Source organism: Gallus gallus, chromosome 15 (assembly GCF_016699485.2).
Source record: "Gallus gallus isolate bGalGal1 chromosome 15, bGalGal1.mat.broiler.GRCg7b, whole genome shotgun sequence".
Classification (NCBI taxonomy): domain Eukaryota; kingdom Metazoa; phylum Chordata; class Aves; order Galliformes; family Phasianidae; genus Gallus; species Gallus gallus.
In genome coordinates this window covers 2,360,948-2,384,667 of record NC_052546.1, presented here as the reverse complement: position 1 = coordinate 2,384,667, position 23,720 = coordinate 2,360,948, and the positions used below count along the sequence as shown (strand labels likewise).

Genomic DNA, 23,720 nt, shown 5'->3' with positions numbered 1-23,720 from the left:
TATCAGTAGGAGTGGTCAATCCAAAAACAACAGAAGGCATATTTGAAACAGCTAAACGACAGCCCAGAACCCAGCATCTACACCAAAATGCTTACAAATCAGTGAGTTATGGCTACGTTGCATGAAGACTATACCTGTGCAGAGGGTCCTCAATAGCAAGATAAATTAGCAAGCACATTAGTAGCAGATATATCAGAGGATTTGCCACAGCTAAAGGTCTGATTCTGACCTATTCATAGAGAAGTAGGAGTAGAAGGGGATCACAGAGCTGAAAGTCATACTCAGTTTTGAAATGCCATGCTGTTGCATACAATTAATCAGGAATTTATCAGGGAAAAGTAAAAAGAATTAGGTACAGTATTCTCTGGAGAAAGTAATTCAAAGTAGGTGATAGTTTTGCCAAAGAACAGAAAAATGAGGATAAATAGCAATTGTTGAAAAAGCTGAGAAAATGAAGTGTAATGTTAGAACAAAATATTGGCACAATGTTTTATTTAAAAGCAATAATAAAACCATTGAATACTTTGGGTTTTGCCCTTCCTGGTATATTGTTCATATAAAGATAAATTGACTTCAATTTCCAGGAGTAGGAAAGTCATGGTCCTCTGTTACAGGCACTTTAAAAAACAGCACACTGCTATAATACCTGATTCATTATTAAATAGATTGGCATAATTGCATGTCAGGATCTTTATGAATTGGCTGTGACCTATAGCTTGTCCAGGCCCTGACAAACTTATTTCCAAGACAAAGGGTTTGGGTTTTTTCTCTGTTTGTTTGTTTTGTTTTGCTTTGTTTTGCAAAGATGATGCATCTGGTAAGCATAGGCTACTTTGATCCACCTACAGAGCACATTTTAAGGAAGCACATACATAAGTAATTCAGGCCATATAATAAGACAATGGCTGAGTTTTACAAATTGTGGACCAGACTTCTCCAATTTACCTCACTAATCCCACTGACTACAACAGTGCTTATCTGGTTTACACGAAGGGAATCTAAAAAGAAATTTACATTTCAGAGTCTCAATTTTCCTCCAAGCTTTCCTTTCCTTTCCTTTACACTGAAATTCCACAGAAGAATGAATTTTCCTTTCCCCTGATGTGTCTGAGGTTTGTAGTTACGGCTACATTATGAGGTGTTAAATTACACAGTAAAAAGAGCAACAAGGAGAGTGATACACATTACCTTTATACAGGAGAAGATCGTTCAGAGAAGAGACAGGTATGAATCAGAGCAACATACCAGAATTTCACAAAATGGAGGTCAGAACTTACAGCCTGGACTCATCACTCCTCAAGGACACAAAGAAGATGTGCTATCCAGTACTTACACTTCAGGGTAAAGCCACATTTTCTAGAGGCAGAAAGAGCTTTCTAGCACCAAATGGTCCCAGCAAAAGCCAATGCTGAGCCTGCTGGGCCATGAAAGTTATCTGATGAGATGAGCAGCAGGACATGCTTTACTCTGCCTAGTAAAGAGCAGCACACCATCGCTTTCTCTGCTCCTTGCATAATTTAATTCTTCAGTTGCTACTGAAAGGCAATGAGACAGGCTGGTGAGAGTCAGGTCTGCCATTTTAGGAAGATAAAAATAAAGGAGGTTCTCCTGCAGTACTGATTTAGTTTCAGGGAAATTGCATGCTGCTTAGTTATTATCCTAAATAAGAAGGAAAACAGAGAAAAAATGCTTGCATTAACATATCTCCAACCAACAGAGTAAGTAAAGACTGGTTCCTTTACAATCTACAGAGTTGATTTTTATCTTTGTGTTTAAATGTTTTGTGGAACTCTGCTGAATATGTTTGTCTAACAGTCTGCTTCCCTCTCTCATTCCCTCCCCTCTCCTCTGCTTGCTCGATTTGGAGGACTGTGTCTGATTTCAGCCAAAGCTTGGCAGACATTCAGAGGTCTTAAAAAATCACATTTCTGCATGTGTCACAAAAGCCAACATCTGGAAAGAAAGAAGCATTAAAATGCTCCTAGTGAGAGAGGAGGTTCAGTGAAAGCTCAAATCCAAGAAATCTCTCAGAGCTGTAGCAGATTCCCTAAGAATTCACCTCTAGGACACCAGACCACAAGAAAGCAAGCTTTACTGGTTTTGCTGCTCAAGGAATGAAGTGCATATTTTGGGGGGTTAACTGTGGTAATCACTGGATGTTGAGGTGTTGGTGTTGATCCTGTATTATCTGTCCTGTTCTTGGGTCTGAGTCTGATCTTGCCTCTACATTGCCATATCCCTTGAAGTTCTGTTTTGGAGCAGCTCTCAGTGATCTATGCCAACCTCTCCTTAGGGCTACAGCAGTCCCCACTGGGACTCATACACAGACCTGAGTTCCAGTTCGCTAATCCCATACTTACTTCATCATCCAGAAGCAACTTCAATCATTTCATAAAGAATTGCACTAGTTTCATTCTTCCACAACCTGCACTGCGTCTCTAGGACAACAGTACTTCTCTCTAGTTTCTGGTCAGCAGAATTAAATGCTGAGAGAAGCCTAAACATCGCGTAATGTAACACGTGCAGAAATGCCCTCTGCACTAATCAGCACCTTCTCTGAGGACTGCAACACCCAACCTGAGCCTACTGGCATGCCTGGCTGTCCCAGCCTCAAAGTCAGGCCATGTCTTCATTCTCTTGTGAACATTTCTCCTTTATTTCTGTGTATTTTCTCTTGCTCTACACACTGTGCAAGGAAGACTAGAAATCTCACTTTGTGAACTTTTTGCCATGTGGCAGAAAGAGGGTGACAAAGAATTCAGCAGTTAGGCAGGTCATGCTCTGAATGAATCACAGAAGAAATTTTTAATTCCCTGAATCCATCCCAAAGGGCTCCTGCAGTCTGACTTGGGGTATTGCAGACCTGCAATGGGAGCATGGCTGTGAATATGGGAACCATACCAAAAGGACTCTTTCAGAAAATAGAAACTTTTAGATGTAACTCCAGTGGATATGAGGCATTATAAAAGCCACTTCCGTTCCAGAATTAATTTCCTGTTGGATGAAAACGCAGTGAGCCAGATGGATCTATTTCAGGAGGAGGATCAGGCTGGCACAGGTTTAAAATCAAAGATTATTTGTTTTGTATATTCAAAACTGAAGTAGCTGAGAGCACAGCGTTCTGTGCAGGTACTAACACGTTCAGGCCCACAGTACCTCAGGAGTATCCCAGGAAGGAGTTTGCCAAATATTAAAGAAATACGTAATTTTTTTTATGAGTACCTAGAAATCTTTTCACTTCTCTCTGCAACAGTAAGAGAGTATAAACAACAGGTATTCAGCAAGCACTGAGATGCAATCACTAGTGAATTTTCCTTTTGAGATCTAAAAGTTCATTTAAATGTGGGAGAAAAGACAAGCCACCACGAAGAAACACAGAAGCAGGCTTCAGTGGAGTATTGGGCTGTCCGAGTCCCTGCAATGGTGCTGAAAGTGTCTAAATCCACAAATGTGGATTCAGAGGATTCTCCACATGACACAGATTATATAACAGAGTTTCTCAAACCACTCCGCCATCCATTTTTTTCTCAGCCAAACCTACTCATTGCTTACGTAAATTTCGTGTCAACTGTTTCAGCAGTTAGGCAGCTTAGTATTAGGCTATTTAATAGCTTGGACATGGTCAGCTTACTCTTACCTTACACTCCACTCCCATCTGTTCCACGGAGCCACTTGCAACTTATCATGTTTTGGGATTAACAGCAGAGTCTGCTTTTCCTATTAGAGGTGTGAACAGTACCTAGTCCCTGCTCAGCACCTCTGGTACAGCATTTGTAATACAAACAACTTGGGAATGTGCAGACCTCACTGGCTAACACCAGCAAAGGTATCAAAATCATTTTCACCTGCAGGTTTATGCTTGTCATAGTCACCAATGGGATTCAGGTTCTTTGCAGATGCAAAATTATGCAGCTATCTGTAACCTCATTTTATATATAGCTGGATAGCTAGAAATCTGCCCCACAAGGAATCAGTAAAGCAAATTTTAGTCTTAAAGAAGAGTAACCTTTAGGTTATACAATGCTATTTCAATTGGTGATATTTTTAGTCTTATCACTGGCTTCAGTTCAGCATACACAGGAAAGAATGCCACCAATCTTTTCTACAGCACAAAGCTTGCTTGAAAATGAGTTAATATAACAAAAATACGTCTTTATTTACAGAACCTTCACAACCCAGAGGCATTGAAAAGCTGTGAAAAAAATAAATTCAATTTCTAAAAGGACAGTACAGCCCCACTGCCAAATAAAATACAAAACCAGAGTAAAGAGTCCAAATGAAAAACAACCAATTAACCCTATCACCTCACTAAGAATGCCACAGAGACGAAATGAGAAGCAAACTTCTCCAGTATTGGAGGAGAGGGCTTTCCAGCTGTCATGGTGGAGACTTTCCAAATTAAAAATGAGCTCCTGTGCAACCAATCCCCTTTTGCCCTGGTATCTCAGTACTTTGGCTAGGATGCTAGTTTGGGTTGTGGGAAACAGCAATTAGAGACTCTGTGTAATCTTGCACTAGTTTCAGTTTTTGACAAAGCCCCAAGTGCCCTGAGCATTGCCCCTTCAGTACCATCCTCTGGGGTGTGAGGTAAGAGCTTGCATGCAGACCAGCTCACCATCCAGGGCTTCCTGCAATGCAGGCAGTGGCTGAGGGATGGGAGAGCGATGCCCACAGGAGCACAGACAATCGGTGATAGGTGGGAAGTTGTGTCCAGCAGTGTGTGTGATAGGCAGGGTGCAAGGAGAGAATTCACCTTTACTCCATGGTAGGTAGATGGTACTGTGCAGTTCTGTGGAAACAGATCAATCAATTTCCAAATACAGCCTACTCAGATACGAGGGGCCAGACAGCCACGATAAGGCTGCTTATCTGACCTCCTGGTCTGTGTGCTCTTTTTGCAAAATGCAAACTAGGGCCAGCAACAAGGTTCAGAGGCAGAAAGACAAAGTTCATCAGACCTGTACTAAAACAGGAATCACTCCAAAACCTTCAAGGAGTAAAGATCCTGTTCTCAGCCGTAATAAAGTAATATAGGGACACAGCAGGAAGTCATCCTTTAAATACGGACTTCATCGTAACTAACCAGTAATGTTCATCCTGTGGCAGAAGTACCTTCATTTGGCCGAATTCGCTAATGGAGTTACAATGCATCTAACTACTGGCAGCCCTGATGCTTCTGGATCAAAAGCACAGGTGCATTTGGGTAACTGACTTCAAGAGGAGTAACTGCATGGGTGAACTGAGTAGCATTGGGTTCACTGCTGCAGGCACAAAAGCTATTTGAGCCTATTATGCCATCCAACCGGTGATACCTGTCACTGTCCACATAACACAGCTGACAGCAGAACAGGGGATGGCAGAATCTGTGATTTGCTTAGGAAATAGTATTGGGTTTTATACCTTACTGGATTAAAATAAGCACAACTGCTGGCTGTATCACAGATGCATTTTTTTTCAGGAACAAAACTCAGCAACTCTGATGATGCCACAGAGACCAGCCCACAAAAGAACACCCTCACAGACATCTCCGCATAGTCTGACACAGCCCAGCATGAACCTATGTAGGTAGCACTTGCATTTCACGTTATCTGAATATTTAAACAACTTCACAGAAGAGAAAGACCTGGAAGGATCCATTTTCTTCCCTGATCAGTTTATCAGACATAAAAGCCCAGCTGGGAGAGCTTCCGTGCTGCATGTACCAGCAATTCAAATGTGACTCCAGCAAACCTGGTTTGAGTCATCCCTTATAAAGTGTGTGGCTCATACACTGGTGAGCACTGATTCTCATGAGTACTCCAGCAAAGACAACTGGATTGCCTGTACAAGTAGCTCTGAAACATAAGCAAAAGGTAGATAATTAAGTTCCACAGCTGCTTTTTCCTACACAGTCTCAGATTTCCTCTACTCCCTCCTGCTGCAACTAACTGAAGGGGAAATAGTGGTGGTTTGCACAGCCAAGGAATTTTCCTGCTGAGTGGAGTTGGGTGTCACAGACAGAACAAAGGCTTACGCTAGCACCTTCCCTCTCACAGGCATGTTTTAGGCTTGCAGAGAGCAAGGTGTCAGGGAGATGGGGGGTTATATAACATGGCTTTTCCCAGTGCTATGTTATTTTGCGGTGAGTATTCAACCCAAGGGAGACATTGGCATTGCAGCAGCCTCTTACACATGTGCTCTAACATTAAACCCCAGAGGGTAAGGTTGAAGCAAATCCTCTAGAGAACCCCAGAGGCTCAACATGTTCCCTTATACTGTGGGCATCTTTCACTCACTGTGTTCAGTTATTTAGATGTTATTTCCAAACAATGCGATGAAATAGGTAGCCCTCTTCTCCAGCTCTCTGGTACCAATGCCTCTGTCTGACAGAATCAGTTTTTAAGTAGCAATGCTTCCAGAAGCTGTTTCAAAAATCTCTCTTTTTTTTTTCTTTTTCATTTAGTTTTCTTAAAAATTACCCATTCTCTCTGGCTGACATGCAAATCACAGCTCAAATATTAGAAGTATAGATCAGATCAGTGGCAAATGAAAGGGCTTCTAGAAAATGGCTCCATAGGAGGTGGTGAAAGGCTTAAAGTACTCAGAAATCTATATTCTCACCCTTTCTACAGACGTTCTGCTCATTTCCTTAGGCATCTCTCATAAGCCCTTGAGAAAACTGTCCACACTGCTCATGATGACAAAGCAGAAACAGGTCTGTTCTCTCCTGCAGCTACCCTTGGACTCTCCTCCAAAGCCAGGAATCAAGGGTGTACTTGAAGAACAACATGCATTAGGCCTATTGCCATTTGTCAAAGATTCTCCAAAGTGGGCTTTTTCTACTGCAGTGTTTCCCTCAGAACTCCACTTGCTGAGGAGACAAATTTATGATCTCAGGCTCATCCTTGTCTAGATGACAGAAACATGGAATTATTCAGAAACAAAAGGGCCTGAGAAATGCAATAGTAGGTAGGAAGCTTGTGTGAGAGCTCCTCTGGATGGATGATCCATTGGATTTCTCATAAGAAGTGCTGCTGTATTTTCTTTTCATGCATGCCAATGAAAGGAAAGAAGAGCATTTGCCATAAAACAGGTTTTGCCTCTATCCATGTGACTTTCAGACATTCATACACAGTTCCATGGCACTGTAGCTGTAGGTTTTATGAAAACCAGACAGATGTCATCCACATTCATACTAAGACTCCATGCTTTTAGCTCCATGCTCTCAGGATGGAGACTTGGGGCCAGTGGGAGATTCTCTGGTTTTCATTCTCAAAAGCTGAAATTCTCTCATTTCAGAGGACAGTTTTGATCAATAGAACTACAACGAAGTTGGAAGCTGCTCAGCTGTCATTGACTTTCTTCCTTCCTGTTATCCAGAACATTGTACAATCTTTTTTTTTTTTCCCTTTTGGTTTGTTAGTTTAAAATAAGTAAAGGAAATGACTCTCAAGTGAAACCCAACAAATAATAACAATAATGAAAAAGCGTGCCAAGTACACTGAACAAGGAGAGACTGAGTACCCATTAGTAAGGTTAGAGAGGGGCATTAATAAAAGAAAGATTTGTTAAACATGACTCATTTCTTTTCCTTCCTTTCATAAATCTTATTATTTCCTTGGAGAACAGCCATGCACTCAGTGCCTGGAACTGCATTCTTAAACGATGCTCTTGGTTTAACTACTACCTGCCTTTACTTAAAGAAAACAAGTGGCAAATACCAAAAACAGCCCCACCTCCTATATTAAGGCCTTTAAGTTAAGCCAGGTTTTCCGATCCTGTGAAAATATCTGTTGTTTATTATATGTGCAACAACTAGACTGCAGTCCTTGATTAAAGAAAGTGACAGCCCAATTGTTGCTTTTCCAACTCCAGCTACATTTACAAAGAAATTGAAAGGAACTGAACAGGAATGTCTTGAATGGCTTCTAAATGGCAACAAAACCACTGTATCAGCCAAAAATCTTCCTTCCACACCTGTAAACATTGCTTTTATCTGATTACGTATTACAAATTACAAATGATTATTCTACACAAACAAGTGTGGAAATTACTATGTGTTAATTTTGTTGGATGCATGTTAGCATTGGATCATAATCAAATTAAGCATTTATGAGAACTTGTGTGTGGGTAATAGAAGGTGTGCTTTCATTAATGCGAGGCTGGCAGTCACACTTAATCTATCCCCGTGCACACATGCCTCTCTTTTTGGCAACAGAACTGAAAGTTGCCAGCAATAAATGCTTCTTTTTGACAAATCTGATGCGGACATTCACATGATGCAACTGCAGCCAGTTCCCAACTCTTACTTTTATTATAGAAATTTGGAACCATTTTCAACCAGCCTCAAGCCTATGAAAGGTAAATAGTCTTTTTAAAAATACTACTGTACCTTTTAAGTATGCAGATTGCCAGGCTGAATTTTAAATGCAATCACTTTGCTTCCAGTACACTCAAAAAATCAGTCTTGTTGAATCAGTCCTCCATACCTAGGACCTGCTATTTCCATCATTTTAAGCCTGTGTGTTGCAATTATGTGAATTGTCCACTTTTTTTCTTTCCCCTCCCCCCTCAGCCCCCTCAATGAAATGCATATGCAACATAAAACCCATTTATCACACTGGAAATTGCTGTTGTATTTAATCTTCCTAAAGAGAGCAAAATCAAATTATGATGTGTAAAGAATGGTAATCTGTGAAATTCAAGGGAATACTCCAGACATATTCCTCCACATCTGCAACAGAACAGGTCAAAGAGGTCTAATGTAGAAGACGTGGGTAGGAAGACATGATGTGAGCATACATAATGAGAAGATGAAAACTCTCTTAATCTTTGCAGATTGAATGAAATTTAATTACATGCTATATTGATTGTTGTGGATTACTGGAAGGAGACAGTGAAAAGGGAAAAAGGCAATTACAGTGAAATTGTAGTCTGACCCTTCAATTGCTTTTGGCATGAAAGGTTATGATGTAGTTGGAGCATCAAAAATTCTTTATCTTCTATGATAAATCATTAGCAACAGACTTAGATGCAAAACTGATTAGGGAAAGAAAGAACACAGCCAATTAAATCTTGTTGTGGTTTTTTTTTCCCCTGGGAAAAAAAAAAAAAAGGAGGGCAAAGGAACAAAATACCAGAGTCACGTCATTTCAAGAATTATTACTAAGTCTACCTAGCTTTGGTTCACTGTTGACTGACAATAAATGACACTCATCAGTAGAAATTAGATAGAAAAAAAATTAAAAATACACGGATTGAAGAACTGCAGATAGAATACGTCAGCTTTCAAAATAAATGTTAAATCCAAAGTCAAACACTAATAGCTTACCTAAAGTTTGACTAAGGAAATTCCAGATGCATTTTACTGCTTTCCTTTCCCACTGCATGCTCCAGTTATTTACTTCCACCAAAGAGTAGCAGCTGAGCATAAGGGAACTTTTCATAACATGACTTTTTATTTTTTATTTTTTTTTAATTGATGGAAAACCAAAGCATGAGCCGACTGAAAACCATTGTTTGGGTGTACGTCTGCATGACCGCAGGGATTCACAGCAATTCCTACTCACTCCCATTCTACAAATTCTTGTACTGCCCGAAGATAATTGCAAGGACCAGCTTTCTACTTGCTTTTGTACATGGTCCACTGTGTTCTACACACACCTTCATAGGCACTGTACGCACAGTTTTTACTCAGTTTATGCAGACTGAAAAACTAACGAGTTCTCTAGTGATCAGTTTTAGGTTGCTTCCTGATGCTCTTTCAGCATTACTGCTCGTGCTTGTTTTACCTTGCAGAAAAGTGCACTTTCAAATGATGTTTCTTTGACTCCATGAAAATAAATAAGTGTGACAGAAACAAAATTCTGTATTGTTGCAGCTGCAGGGCTGGTCTCTCAAAGAAGGTTTTTCTATTATATTGGAACTTCAACAAAGTCCCTGGAAAAAACAGGTAAGGTCCTACCAGTTTAGGTAGGATGGTAGGTTTTAGATGAATAGGTTTTAGGTAGGTTTTAGATGAATAGAAGAAAACAAATAATACTAAGACTTATTTACCAAAAATGTAGGATGCTTAATATTTGGCTGTACATTTGTTAATCTCAAAACAGAAAGAATGAACAGTAAAAAAGATGGCATTGTGATCTGGACAGACCTATCACCACAAAATCACTGGACTTGACTCAAACTCATGGTGCTTGCAGGAATTCATATTCCTTTTGAATAAAATCTGCCTGTCCTTATCTGTTTCCCCTTATAAAAGTGACTTTGACCCACCTCATTAAGAAGTAACATTCAAGAAGGCATCAGATGACTCTCTCACTTGCAATGAAGTACTGCATAGGATAACATCTGAGAAGCCCTGCTCAACACTGGGATGAAACGGCGCAGTTCTGAGTGTTTGTGTAACACCAGTCTTTCACTGTAGAGCGTTGTCACAGACAGACTCCCTTGAATTTCAATGCTTCCAGAGCAGCATTATGCCCAGTAAATAATGAGTCATGATATTAAAAAGCAACACCAGGGAGCTAAACCCAAACACAGATGCTTGATCCTGATTTCACTTGCATTGTTGCAGTTCTGATTATTTCAGTAGGCTACCTGCTAATTTTAAAGAATTTAGAGAGTTGTTACCACAAGATGGAAAAATGAACAAATACTTAAGTAAAGGATGAAATCGAGAAAGTGTCTTTTCCCAGTGATGAACAAATAGTTTATTTGCATTAATAAACTGTTGTGTAATAAACAAAAACCACGTCAGAGAGAGACTGAGGGGAAATGGACAGGAAATCTGAACATCTCAGCTTGATTAACTTTCTGTATTTTTCTGTATGAGAACTTTCTAGAACAAAAAATTGCGTACAGTGTTTATTATAACCTGAAGGAGCAATGTAATATTTTAATCAAAGTAATTGCACTTTAAAAAAAAGCCACCAAAATAGAGAAATAGCTTATGGAGAACTTTCTGTTTACTCTGAAGCCACAGTCATTACATGCAATGATGCTTCCCTAGAACATTATGGACTCCTGCTGTTCCTTCAGGGGATGCTATGCTGAGATGAACCCAGAGCTGGCAAAATCCTACCCAAAATCTCCCTTGTGAACACCACCAAGAACAAAACAATTCAGAGGCAAAACAAATCATTCAGTTGCGTTATGATGGATATATTGAATCTGGGAGGAAGATTTTTCTCTTAAAACTTACATTCTTCAAAACTTCTCCAAATTATCATTAGAAAATACAGCTGCTGATTCCTTCTGTTGACTCTCTTCCTCTAACTTATGAATGCATACTTTTGTGACTGACACTCACCACTCCACATTCCTGTTCTCTCTTCTCTTTTTATACACATAAATGTGTATGTGAAAGTGTAAGGGGATGCCTGTTCTGTACCAGTCACTGACGCAAACGGTGTGTTACTGTAACCATCTAACCTACTTGGATTTACAGGGTCATTCATTCAGAAAGTAGTAATAGTATATACACTTTATGCTAATCCTCCTATTTGTCTGCATTTTGAGACTGCAGTAGCCTTTGTTAAATCAATATTATGAGTAAGATTTTCAGAAGCAGCCCAGAAGCACATTTGGTATCATTAAAAATATTTACACTGCAAGTTTTATTTGGTGCTCGACACTGAATGCTACATTTATATTAAAATCTCCTGTAAAAGTTTGCTCCTTCAGCTTCTTGTGGAAAGCATGGATGTATTTAATCACATACTTATTTCTTTGATGCCCCACATTTAAAACTTTATGAATCTAGGCAAATACAAACAGACTTCCTTGAAAGAATTAGTTCCTATATGAAACGTTATCTGTCCCTTGGCAACTGGCATGGCTTAACCTGTTCTAGCTGCCACAGAAGGGTTCTTTGCTTACCTAACAAGATTTTTCAAGACTAGTGAATTGAAACTGAATGTAACAAAAGGAATTAGTGGGTGCTTCCTTTTCTCACCAAAGATAATATAAAATTTAAATGGCAAAGTCATTAAAGAAACATATGGAAGCAATGCTTAAAATGACTATTAAAAGTACACAGCATAAGAACTCGGTAGAGTGCTTTTTAAGTAATTTGGAGACCAAATATGCAACTTCCAACTAAAAACTTGAAGTGTATTTGCCATAAAAACACATACCCACACAGAGTTAATATATTCAGGGAAACTGTAAAACCTGGTACAGTGCACTGGGACTTCCACCAACCCTTACACCCATGAAATCTGCAGCCTCCTTAACTTTCTACTTCAAAAGTCCTGACTTTGACCCAAGAGTTTGAGGGGGTGCCTTCACACACCCCTCCAACAAACCTCTGCAGCTACCACTTTCCCTGCATCTTTGGCTTCAGGGTTGTGCTTTGGTGCAGTTTCCCTCCCCAGCAAGCAGGCACTTCAGGTGATTTTCCCACCCTATAGCACACTCCCAGGAGAGCTGGTCACCACGGGACCAGCACCACGTTCCCCCCAGCCCTCCGTACCATTTAGCTGGTTGTATACTACTTCCTCCAGGTGGTCCAGGCGCTGCAGGATGGACTCCCTGTCAGCCAGGCTGCCCACCTTGGCTCCTCGGCTCCTGACACGGCGGTCTGCGCTCCGGACAATCTGCACCAGCTCCTGGGAACGATCCTGGATCCTGCAGTAGACGGAGAAGAGGATGATCCCCACGAAGACCAAGATGTTGACCGTCAACAAAGTTTTGATTTTCCGTGCCACCGCCATGGGAGCCGCGGGCGCTGGGGGCACATCAAGGCGCGGCGGCCTCGCGGCCACCCGGCGCCGGGGCGCGGCGGGGCGCGGATGTGAGCGGAGCTGTCCTTCAGCACCACCGCGCTGCTCCCCTCCCGCCGGCGCCCGTCTTCGCCCCGCGGGGCCCGCGCGGCGTTGGGCTGGGCGGCATCGGGGGCGCCGCGGAGCCGTTGCTGGCTGCCCGCTGCCGAGCCACCGCCTCCTCTCCTCTCCTCTTCTCTCCTCTCCTCCGCCGGCGGCTCCCGCTCGCCCGCCCTCGCTCTCCGCCGCCCCAAACGCAGAGCGCCGGTGCGGAGTGACGTGCTCCGGGGGATCTCATCTACATGCACACGGTGGAGCCGCCGTGCCGTGGCCGCGCCGCCCCGCCTCGCTCGCTGCTCCCCTACCGCTGGCTTTCGGCGCGATGGATGGGTGAGTGAGCCACGGGCGTTGCGTGGTTTTCTCCACCAGTGGCCATTTTCTCTCTGCTGTCCACACAGAGGGCCCGTATCCTACCCAAGCAACACTGCAGGTAGCTCCTGGGAAAGTACAGGACCAAGTCTTCTCTTGCCTATGTCTGCACCCCTGTAGTTTAGATGATGACCCACCTGTCTTGTGGCTGGAAATGAATTGAATCAAGCTAACATGCTTCCAGCAAGAGGGAAAGCTGCTAATGTGCTCAGCTCCATGGGTTTCCCAGCAGCCTAAGTGCAACCTTGGCTTGTGATCCTATCTGGAAGTGAAATGTCTGGGACCACTTCCATATGCAAAAGAAGTTCTTGCCAAGCATATACAAGTGGAGAGAAGCAGCCTAGGCCCTTATCATTAAACACGCACACACAACAACTGATGAAGAACTATCCAGATCACTTAGCCAACCTGTGGACACAAGGTAGTTGAGCCCTTTCAAACTGGCAGCTTCTGCATTCATGCTCACAGTGGTCCTCCTTGTACACCATCCTACTTAGAGTTTCTGCGGGAACATTTCTCACGAGTTATGTTTCTACAGAGGTCTACAGCAGATGGTAACTTTCTACAGTTCTGTAGTCTTCAATACACTGAAGTCTCGGTATCTAAATCCAGTGTCAGACATTGCTTCCCTGAAGCCATACTGAAACTCAGAGTCAGCTCAGCAGAAAGTAGCTCTGAACTTATAACTTTCTACTGTTTTGATAATTTTAATACTATTGTTATTGCAAGTCAGTCATAGCATTACACTTTCCTGGAAAACACTAATTTGAATGCTTATTGAACTAACGCTCAAGTGCAGCTTGTTAGGTACCTCCACAGCATTTAATATATTATAGCAACACCTGCTGGTCTTGATATGGTTAAGAATCTGTTAGCTCAGTTTTAGATTATAAACACCAAGTTCACAAGTTGCCCAGAAGAATTCAGTTTGGATTCTGACTCATCTGCTAGTAGTTTATCCCCAGAGCTGAAAACCACTTTCTACTATCACAGAGTTTACCAGTTGATGTTTACTTTCACATCACTGCAGTTTTAAATGGGCTCTTTCAAAGACAAGATTTTATTTGTGATGTGATTTGGGTCAAAATTTTCTTTCACTAAGCAAATGTTTTTAAATAGTCACTTAAAATAGCCTACAGCATATACAGAAATACATGAGAGCATACTTACATGGCTGCAACCTTACCTAACACCATTCAAATAATAGCTAGCTCTTATAGATCTCTGTTCACTCAAGGAGTTCAAAGCAATTTACAAACAACATACTATTAGAGCTGACTGAAGAATGGCAGTAGTGTTTTGGAAAACTTTCAAGTTCAGAAAACATGTTTTCTTTTTGCATTGGAACAAAGCCAGAAAGCTTTGAAATATTCTCACAGAGATAGCATTGAGTTGAAACCATTGTTACCTGTTCATAAGGGTCAGGTTCCAATTTTACCTCAGATAGGCCTGTATTGCCAGAAGAAAAACAGATCAAAATCAGCATATGCAACATCTAGGTTTCAATGAAAATGCTTTTGTTGAAAATATACTAATCAGCTCTGATTGCTGAGCCATCTTACAAATGGAAAACATGGAAAGGCACTTGTAATTTGCCCCAAATCAATGCAACAAGCCAGAGGCAAATCTGGGATCCCATTACAAATTGCAAATCCAGCTCTCTCTCTCTCTCTACTAGGCTATTATTCTCTCTCATCGATTTTTACTCCTACTCGTCTCCATAGGGCTCATGTTTTCACTCATACCAACCAAGATGAATAGGAAGCTGCTAGAAAGAAACACCAAGATCCTATGTATTTGAATGACAGTCTATACTTGATCATACTTTACTTTCACTGTCCTCAATCAAAATAAGCATCTGGATGAAGAACAGCTGGCTGATGTTAAGTAGCCAGAGGTAAAGATTCTGAAACAAAACATTCTAAAAAAGGTACCTGACAGAGGCTTCTCCCCTCAAGTAGTAAAGATGGTCTATCGCCTTGGGGCACTTCTGAGCTGTTACTAGACTGTCAAGTAGTTAAAGCTAATAATCAATGATAACAGGAGAAAAACAACCACCACCACCACCTTGCTATTGTCTGTCTCTCTGAAACTCTGCTTGCTCTTCCAGAATGCTGATCTTGCAACAGTTATCTTTGCTTCTGTTGATCCTTGATTACTGCACTACACGCCAGCTTGGCATGGAGATGTTTGTATAGAGGGAAACAATTGCTTCTGCATTTATAGTCCTGCTGTGCTTAGCTACTGAGGTCAGAGACAGTAAATTTCACTTTAAACAATAAAGAACTAAAAGATTTTGAAAAGAACCTTTAGTAAAACATCAGTCCTGCAACCATAGTCTTATCTGTGGAGCCCAGTATAGAACTAGTAATGGCAATATAACTCAACTTGACCCCACGTTCGTTTAGAGCTAGGGAAGATCTTAACCTCAACAGGTATAGATTTCAATTCTTCCCCAGAAGTGGGCAGAAAAAGTAATTTAAGATAACCATGTCAGACTCTCCTGCAAATACTTTATGTACAGCAGAACCTTTGGAATTACCATGCCTTCTGGTGTACAGTTCCAGGTGAAGAGGATGAACACTCAGATATTCAGAGTTATGGAATTTCAATTATTTTATGAGATGTTTTCTGTGGAATTTGATTTTTAGAGTCTCCAGAAGGTGATCAATGAAAGACGTTACTTTTGGGTAGAAATAAGATGAGGAGATGGTGATTGAATACCAGCTTAAAAGTTTCAGAACTTCAATAAGGCTTAGACTCAAAACAATAAAATATTAAAGTGAATAACCATAAAATCATTCCCAATCACTTCTCCAAAAGGACACAACGAGACTGATTTACCATATCTGAAGAGAAATACCTTTCTGATCATTCTACTGCACAATATGAGACTTTTGCAAGAATGAATAATATGAAGAGAGACTTTGATGTTTAAAGTGTTTGAATGCTAGCTTTAACGAGAAAAAAAAAGTAAAGAACAAAATATGATGCCAGTGATGATCTGTAACTACAGATTCCAGCTGTAGCTGTTCATGCACGTTAGCATCAACTACCATTTTCCTAATGAAATCCCAAACGAATTTGCAAGCCAATCACCTAGAATTTTAATATAAACTAATATTTTATGTCTTAGGTAGTTTTTATCTAGAAGAAAACAGTAACGAATATATCAGGAATCTAAAAAGTGTTAAATTACCCAGACATACAGAACTGAGGCCCTCATTCTGCTGCAAAGAGGTACTGCGGCACACTGAATAACTGCAATAGTGTTTGTGCAGTCTCCTTCTTGCATAGTTCCAACAGATTTTAGAAAGAGAGATTTGAAAATTCACATTTGGAAAATCAAATGGGATGGCCTAAAATCTCCGTGTATCTTTCAGAAATCATGTAGCTACATATATTCATTTAATTTTGGCAGTATTAGCCTCAACACCATTTCACCTAACTTACTTGGTACAGCTACACAGACATTTCCTAAAAGGAATTTTGGGATCCTTCCTTCAAAAACTGCAGCAATTCCCACTTGCACATGAGGCAGCTCTTCAAATGTACAGACTGCTGGGTTCTAGCCTCTGTACTGCGATAAGAAAATGCACAGCCCATATATCCATCATATAAACTATAGATTTTACTTTGCAGATAATGTTAAAATGCAGCACAAATGCAGGAAGATCCACTGCCTTCATGGACTTCATGCTTGTGATATTGTGTTGACGACCACAGAACATGCAGATAAAATCCAATAATTATACAAACATGCATTAAAAAACAAACAAACAATAAATCTGTCAGTAAAAACAGAACTGTAAAAACCGCCAACATTAAATTAAAACATTGGGTTGGAAGGGACCTTAAAGGTCACTGAGCTCCAACCTCCTGCCATGGGCAGGGCTGCCAGCACAGATCAGGCTGCCCAGGGCTCCATCCAACCTGACTTTGCTTCTCAGGTAACAGTTCTGTTTAATCACAGTTCTCCACTGGCACTAAAATAGCCAATGGACCCAACAAAGGAGCAAACACAGTGGGAAGTATATTGTTTCCCTATCTGATCCATCTGAGAAGTGGGAATAGTTTACTGCTATAAGTGCATTGCACTCAGCAGTGTACGTTCATATTTGGCTATCATCATCATAGTCCCATTCCTGCCATGAGATGCAGTCTCATGGACTTCTGCAGATCTTCACCCAGGCAGACCCACATGTAGGAAAAGAACCTCATACAATATTCATTTACTTCCTTGTCTCTGCCTTCATGCACATTATTAAGAGATGCACAGCCCTCCAGCAAAATCTTCGCAACAAAATTAAGAAACAGAGACAGTCATCATGTCAAAGTCATAGGAGATTGAATATTCTAAATGCAGCAGCACAGGGGTAAATTAGTACTGTTGCCATCTGACCCCAGAGCTGCACCCAATGCTGGCTTTAAACAATAAAAATAATGAGATTTTTAGATTCCATTTATTTTGAAACAACAACTGGCAGCTTGAAAAAAGAAAACATGTTTTGGCAAATAAAGTTAATGCTGACATTTTTAGCAAAGACTAGCTGATATAGTAGCTTGTCATTGGGCAAATCTGAAGAATCACTGCTGCCTCTGAGGTATTATGTTTTTCGTAGGAACAATGCATGTGTGAGTAATAAAGAACATTTAGTTCAGTTTTTATCTGGCTTCGTCAGAGATGTTCAGTATATTTAAGAAGAAATCAAACCATTTCTAGCATTAAAGTCTTCAAAGTATTTTTTAAAAATACAGTCTTAAAAAAAAGAACAGTTGATTTATGGTGAAATTCCATCCTGAATTCTGTGACACTGGGCACCCTTACCAGAGGGATGTATGATGACAAAGTCAAACTCATCTAGTAGAACTGAGTTTTCAAATATTTCCAGTAAAGGACAAAGTCTAATTTAACAGCATTGGATGTGAGCTTTTTTTTTTTCTTTTTTTGGTGGTGGTTGTTTTGTTTTTAAACACCGTTGAAAATAAGCCAGACAGTAGAAACAGAACACTTAAGATTCTATAGGACTATGGAAATGTTTAAAGAACCATTGTGCTTTTTCCTATTCTAGACTACACAACTTTCCAGTTTTCAGTTTCTCCATCTAAAAATTAGTGACAGCTCACCATAAAAGTGGCAGAATTTGCTCTTATTAATCTTTACCTCATTTGATTTAGAGCCTGTACACAGCTTAAAATCAACTATAGTCCAAAACCAGAAAAATATGGAAAGCCAGCAGATTTGTTACATGACACGGAAAGAGAAACACAGCTTGAGGAACTGCAAGCAGCAACATGTAGACAGGACATGCATAGACACTCAGAACCCTTTAAGCTGTAGATGCTAGGAAGAAAATCTCTATTATTCATTAATTCTATGGAGAGCAGATAGATTAAGCATTTTTCCTCTTAATTAATCTTGCTTTGGGCTACGAAGTTGAAGAGCTTCATTTATTTATATATTTATGTATTTTAAGGAAAATGCGTTTCTCACCAAAAACCCTCCACAGTAAAATCACAGCCTCAAAGCCTCTGGCCAAGCGTTTCAGATTGCATATGTCTTTAATCACTACATTATGGCATATAATTGTAGACACAGAACACTTACTGCTTCTTATACTAAACATAGGGAGATATTCTGTGTCTTTTTTTTTTATATTCCCAAGACATTAATACCAGCCTTAAAGGACAGATCACATTCCACCTGTATAAAGGAAACATGAAATGGAAAGGCTCAAGCCTGTAGTTTTCTTTATGCTATTTCTTATCATACATTATACTCAAAATGTGTCCAGTTGTATCAGCTCAAAACATTTCATGGCATTAAATCCTTTAATGTCCATCATGCCACTTGTGATTTACATAAACCAGAGGTGAGCAACAGGCAGTGAAGGCAGCCCAGCACCAAGTAGTGTTTTTGTTGGTGCCGGTTATTCCCCTTCATCACGCAGGTACAAAACTTCTGGGAGGGCACACCTTCACCAAGCTTAGCAGGGACTTCTACTGCCTTAAAATATAGGGGTTTCAGCTGCTGCTTAGCAGGGACATTGCGCTGAGCAAACCTACTGCTTGTTGGCATGCTTTATTCAATACAATTAGTATGGTACCTTGCCAGGCTAAATACTAAAGGGTAACCTAGGTGATCGAAAAAGGTTATTCAACTTTTGACAAAAGGTTAGGGGAATTCTCTTGAAAACAGTAATTGTCTGTCAAATGAAATACTGCAACTTCTTGAACACAAGAAAGAAGAAACCACAGCATGAATTGGATTAGGTCAAGAGGAAACTGGAAGTGGGTAGGTTAATATAGAGGAACTTAATGAACTTACCACTAGAAGCCTAGGGCAGACCGGACAGAAAGCAAAGGATAAAAGCGAGCGAATAAAACACTCAAATTAATCTGATGTGTCTGCAGCTAAAGCAACTTGAGGCTGTTTTCCTCCTTCTAAAGAACTTTGGTGGTCAGTAGATGGATAGGGAATTTCCTTCTTACAGCAAAGAAAGGCCGCAGGGGATTTAGCATGGATTGTTTTCCTGTGAGGGCCAAAGTGAAGTGACAAAATGTCACAGGAAGAATAAAATATCTCCAGAAGTGGTAACATTTGCTGCCATAAGAAAACAGACTCTAAACTAATATACTTTCCCAAAGATCCAGAACCCGATATAAATACAGTATCATCATCGGCTAATTTGAGTTAATTGCCTGCCCAAGAAACCAATCTGCAAGGCTGCTTTCAGGAAATAATATTTAGGAAGCCTACAGAATGGTCAAACCTGCTGCTAACGTATCATTTCAAACACAGATGAGTTTCGGAACTGAGATTAAGAGAAGACTTTCAATACAAACTGGTAAATTAAGCTGGCAGTAGGAGCAAAAAATAACATTTACAGAAATGAGTCTTACCGGTAGTTTTAACTAGGCACAAGCACAACTACTGGTTACTATCAAATTCATTCTATTGATTAATTCTGTAGTCTGTATCTTACATCGCCCTTTTCTCCTGAGGCATTTTCCCAAATGTTTTTGTTCTCGGTGCTCAAATGGAGCATTTATCTGGTATGGCACCCTAGTCTTGGCTGGGAGAGGGACGTGCTTCCATCTGACACATAACACGCAGGCAAGACAAATAATAATGGGCAGCAGTGATAAGAATAGCACATCTTTATAACATTCACTCTACGTATGACATAAATGAATACATCAGACTATTCTTAAAATAGCCTAGTCTAAAATTAGTTAAGAGAATACTGCATGTAACACTGAAATACTACTGCAATTGGAAGAGTGGGATTTTAAGACCTGATTTAGTGAGAAAAGCCCCTGCCTTGAAAGTGTAAATTCATTGCCACTAATTGTGCATAGCATCAGTATGAATTTAAACAAGGAAACAGAACAAGCAGTACTAAATCTGACTTTTCTCAGGTAAAACCTTCATTTTAGAGAAAAGCAGTATCAGAACTAGTGAGCCTATGCTCTTTCACACCCACTTAGTAATGTTTTGCTTGTTTCTTGCAGTTCCCTTGCTCCTCCATACCAATTTCCTTTCTTTTTCATTTTTACTTAATTTAATATTACTATGGATTATCACAAATCCCAAGGTTCACATCTTTTTTAAAATGTCTTTTGCATTGCAAATGGAGGTACAGCAGTTTCCAGCAGACCAGGACGCAGCTCTCTGCCGACAATCTCTGAGCACCATAAACTTTCCATCTCAGCACATGTAAATGTAAAAGTGCTCCAACACTTCAAGCAAGGCAACCAAAAGGAACTACTTCTTTTTCACACAGATTTATAGAAAAGTTGAAAGAAGGATCATTGCAGACACAGGACAAAATAGGAATTTTTCTCTTGCTATCTTTTCCTCTGATGGCACATGTTGGGTATAGCATTGGCACATAACAGAAATGCCAGTACAGTAGCTCTACTGCCATTTAGAATAAACCATCAAAATAATGAAGACAGTAGAGTATTTGATATTTTCAAGCAGCACTGAAAACAAACAGTTGAACTGGCTTCAAAAACCTGTGCAGATGTTGCAGAACTCTGACCTCAGACATGCAGGCTCTTGTTCATCACTGGCGAAAATGCACAGCTAATTGTGATGACTATGTTGAAAAGCAGTTTTGTAGCTGAGAATTTTCTCTATCAAATAGTGCTATTGTGCTGTTTGTATCTGTAGTGTGTAAATTAGTTTTTTTGAACATCTGCAGTCTTCCTCCCAAAGTTTTCCCTTTTTAAATTTAATAGGAGCCAGCACACTCCAAAATAACCCACTTTGATTTGGAGCTTCATGAAAAAGATGCTTAAAAATCAATACATCTTTAGTGAGGGACATGAAGCTGTGTACTTCAGGCAGGCCAGGAACTGACCCATTTTTATCAGCTCATTTGAAAAATAACTTTGCATATGTTTCACTATTGAATAATATTTCCAAAAAATGTAATTACAGAAAATATCTATTTTCCTAAAAGAAATGCACTGAAATGCTCAAAATATTAGAAGATTGGGACATAATGTTATACAAAAACAGGAATCCTTGACAAAAGAGTAATGCTTTGAAAAGATAAAGGGAAGATCAATACATTCTGTCTTTATAGACTCTCATCTTAGATTCTCCTGTAGTCTCAAGTCAAAGCCTACTTTTGTCTGTAGTCTAACAAAGGGTATTGGTGTTAGGAAACGTACGGTAGCTATTTCTTTATGCTCCCTGATAACTTGTCATTTCTAATCAGTCTGAAATTCAAAACAGCTTCTTCTTTACCTGCCTGAATCCCTTTGTAGAACAGCTCACAACTGGCTACAGCATGGTTCCTTGTTTTCCTGCACTGAAAAGGTTGTTTCCTTTGTTCGGTTGTTCCCAGTGTGGCTGTCTAAATGCACTGCCAACAATGGCCAGAGCTGAAAGTTGGGTGAACAATAATCCTGTTTATAGGATGTAAGATATACTGTCGTAATATACTGTACAGTAAACTTAAATATAAATTATATATTGAACAGAAAGATATATCCAAAACTTCAGGTGAGGATGTAGGAAAACAGCCCCCGTTCACCAAAACTGCTAATGTTAGGTAAGAATTTACCTTAGCTAAAGATCTGGCATTCACTCTTGCACTGCATAACAGCCACAGTTTTTTCCTAATAAAAACAAGGATTTTGTGTTCAAAGAAGGGAGCAAGCAACATAAAGTAACAAAACCTTAATGAGCACAGTCCCTCACTAAGAACCAAAGCTGCAGAAGGAGACTGCCCTTCAGAACACTATGCTCAGCTCTGCATGCTGAGACAAGGGGCTGAGGGAAGACAGATTTTCAAATGAGACCTCCTAATTCTGGGTCTCGACCTGCTGCCACCCAATGCAGACACCATGAAGCGTGACTTGCAGAAGGTGCTGAACCCTCACAGCTCTTCCAATGCAAGGGGAGGGCTGGCACATCGGCACAGAGGGCACTCTGTCTCACAGCAAACGACTGAAAGCTGAGGCATCCAAACACAAAGGTCGTGCCTGGAGATTCAGCTTAGCAGCCTACTGCGTACTGCTACTGAAAGTTATGGAAGGGAAATGCAAAATAGCACTCTTCGGGGCAAGTGCAAACCACAGCTGCATAGTAATTCAAGAACAAAGCTGGTTATCCGTCTCAGAAGTACCTGGACGTGACTGCAATTGCTTGTACATAAAGAGACACTGTTTTCTTCCCTCTCCGCCTAATTATCTGTATTTAAGATGTATCTGTTTACAAGAAGTCATGTAAGATGGAAAAGGAAGTAAAAAATCACACTCACTTCTTCCACAATGACTTAAATTACCTTCCCTGGAAACACAGAGTTCCTGTGACATTATTTGGCGTCTTAGTCAAGAAAGCTTTATGGAATACTTCAGTAAGGTGCACTGTACTGCTGTTATTTCTGCCTGTAGTAATTGTAAGCTTTTCCTCTGCAGTTGAATAGTACTGATATTCAGCAGTGTTTCAGCTATTTCTGAAGAAGTTTTTTTCTAATGGAAAAAAGACATTGGTCATTTGATGCATGCAGAACCTCGCAGCCAGGCACTGGGGGCTGTCCACACTGGTTCTGCAGAGCATTTGCTCAAGAAAAAGGAATTCCCTTCAAAATTAGATTACTTTTTGCTTCACCTGTCAAGCTCAGGTTAACTAATAATTAGATGAATATACATTAGTCAGTTTGCAGCATTCTACAGACACTGCACAAAAAAATGTGGGCTATTAAAGAGTGCAAATGATTCAAGTAAGCACGTTCTTTGTCTCCTAAAACAGCTGAATTTCTGGGAGTCCAGAATATCAAATAGCAGAAGATCTTTCAATGAAAATAATACAGAGAAATGTTATTTTCATTTCTAGGGAGAGTAAATCTGACTTGTAGACAGAACACGTGGTAATTTCAAATCTCTATTGAAATTTCAATGCTTATCCTTACTTTTTCCTTCATCGTGTTTCAAGAGAGAGGAGAGTAAGGAGGATGTGAAACACACAGAAGTTCTTGGTTTGTTTGCAAGCACCCAAACCCACAGTTGCAACAATGGGAGTAGCCAGAA

The 23,720-nt window shown here is 40.2% G+C and overlaps 1 protein-coding gene across 10 annotated transcripts in view; it reads right to left on the bottom strand.

Moving 5' to 3' along the window:
* The window catches only part of GALNT9 (polypeptide N-acetylgalactosaminyltransferase 9), a 199,759-nt gene that overhangs the window by 107,731 nt on the left and 68,308 nt on the right, over nt 1–23,720 (bottom strand). For 5 of the 10 annotated variants that reach the window (XM_025155561.3, XM_025155562.3, XM_046901218.1 and 2 more), the window contains exon 3: nt 12,455–12,609. The exons of 3 other annotated variants lie outside the window; for them this stretch is intronic. Coding sequence is in view for 2 of the 7 variants with exons in the window: in XM_415088.7 (XP_415088.3) it covers nt 12,455–12,695 (241 nt within the window). In the remaining 5 variants the exon portion in view is untranslated. Of the gene's footprint in view, nt 1–12,454; nt 13,400–23,720 lie in introns of those variants that run through there. 2 more of the 10 variants (XM_046901216.1, XM_415088.7) reach the window with 2 other exon arrangements.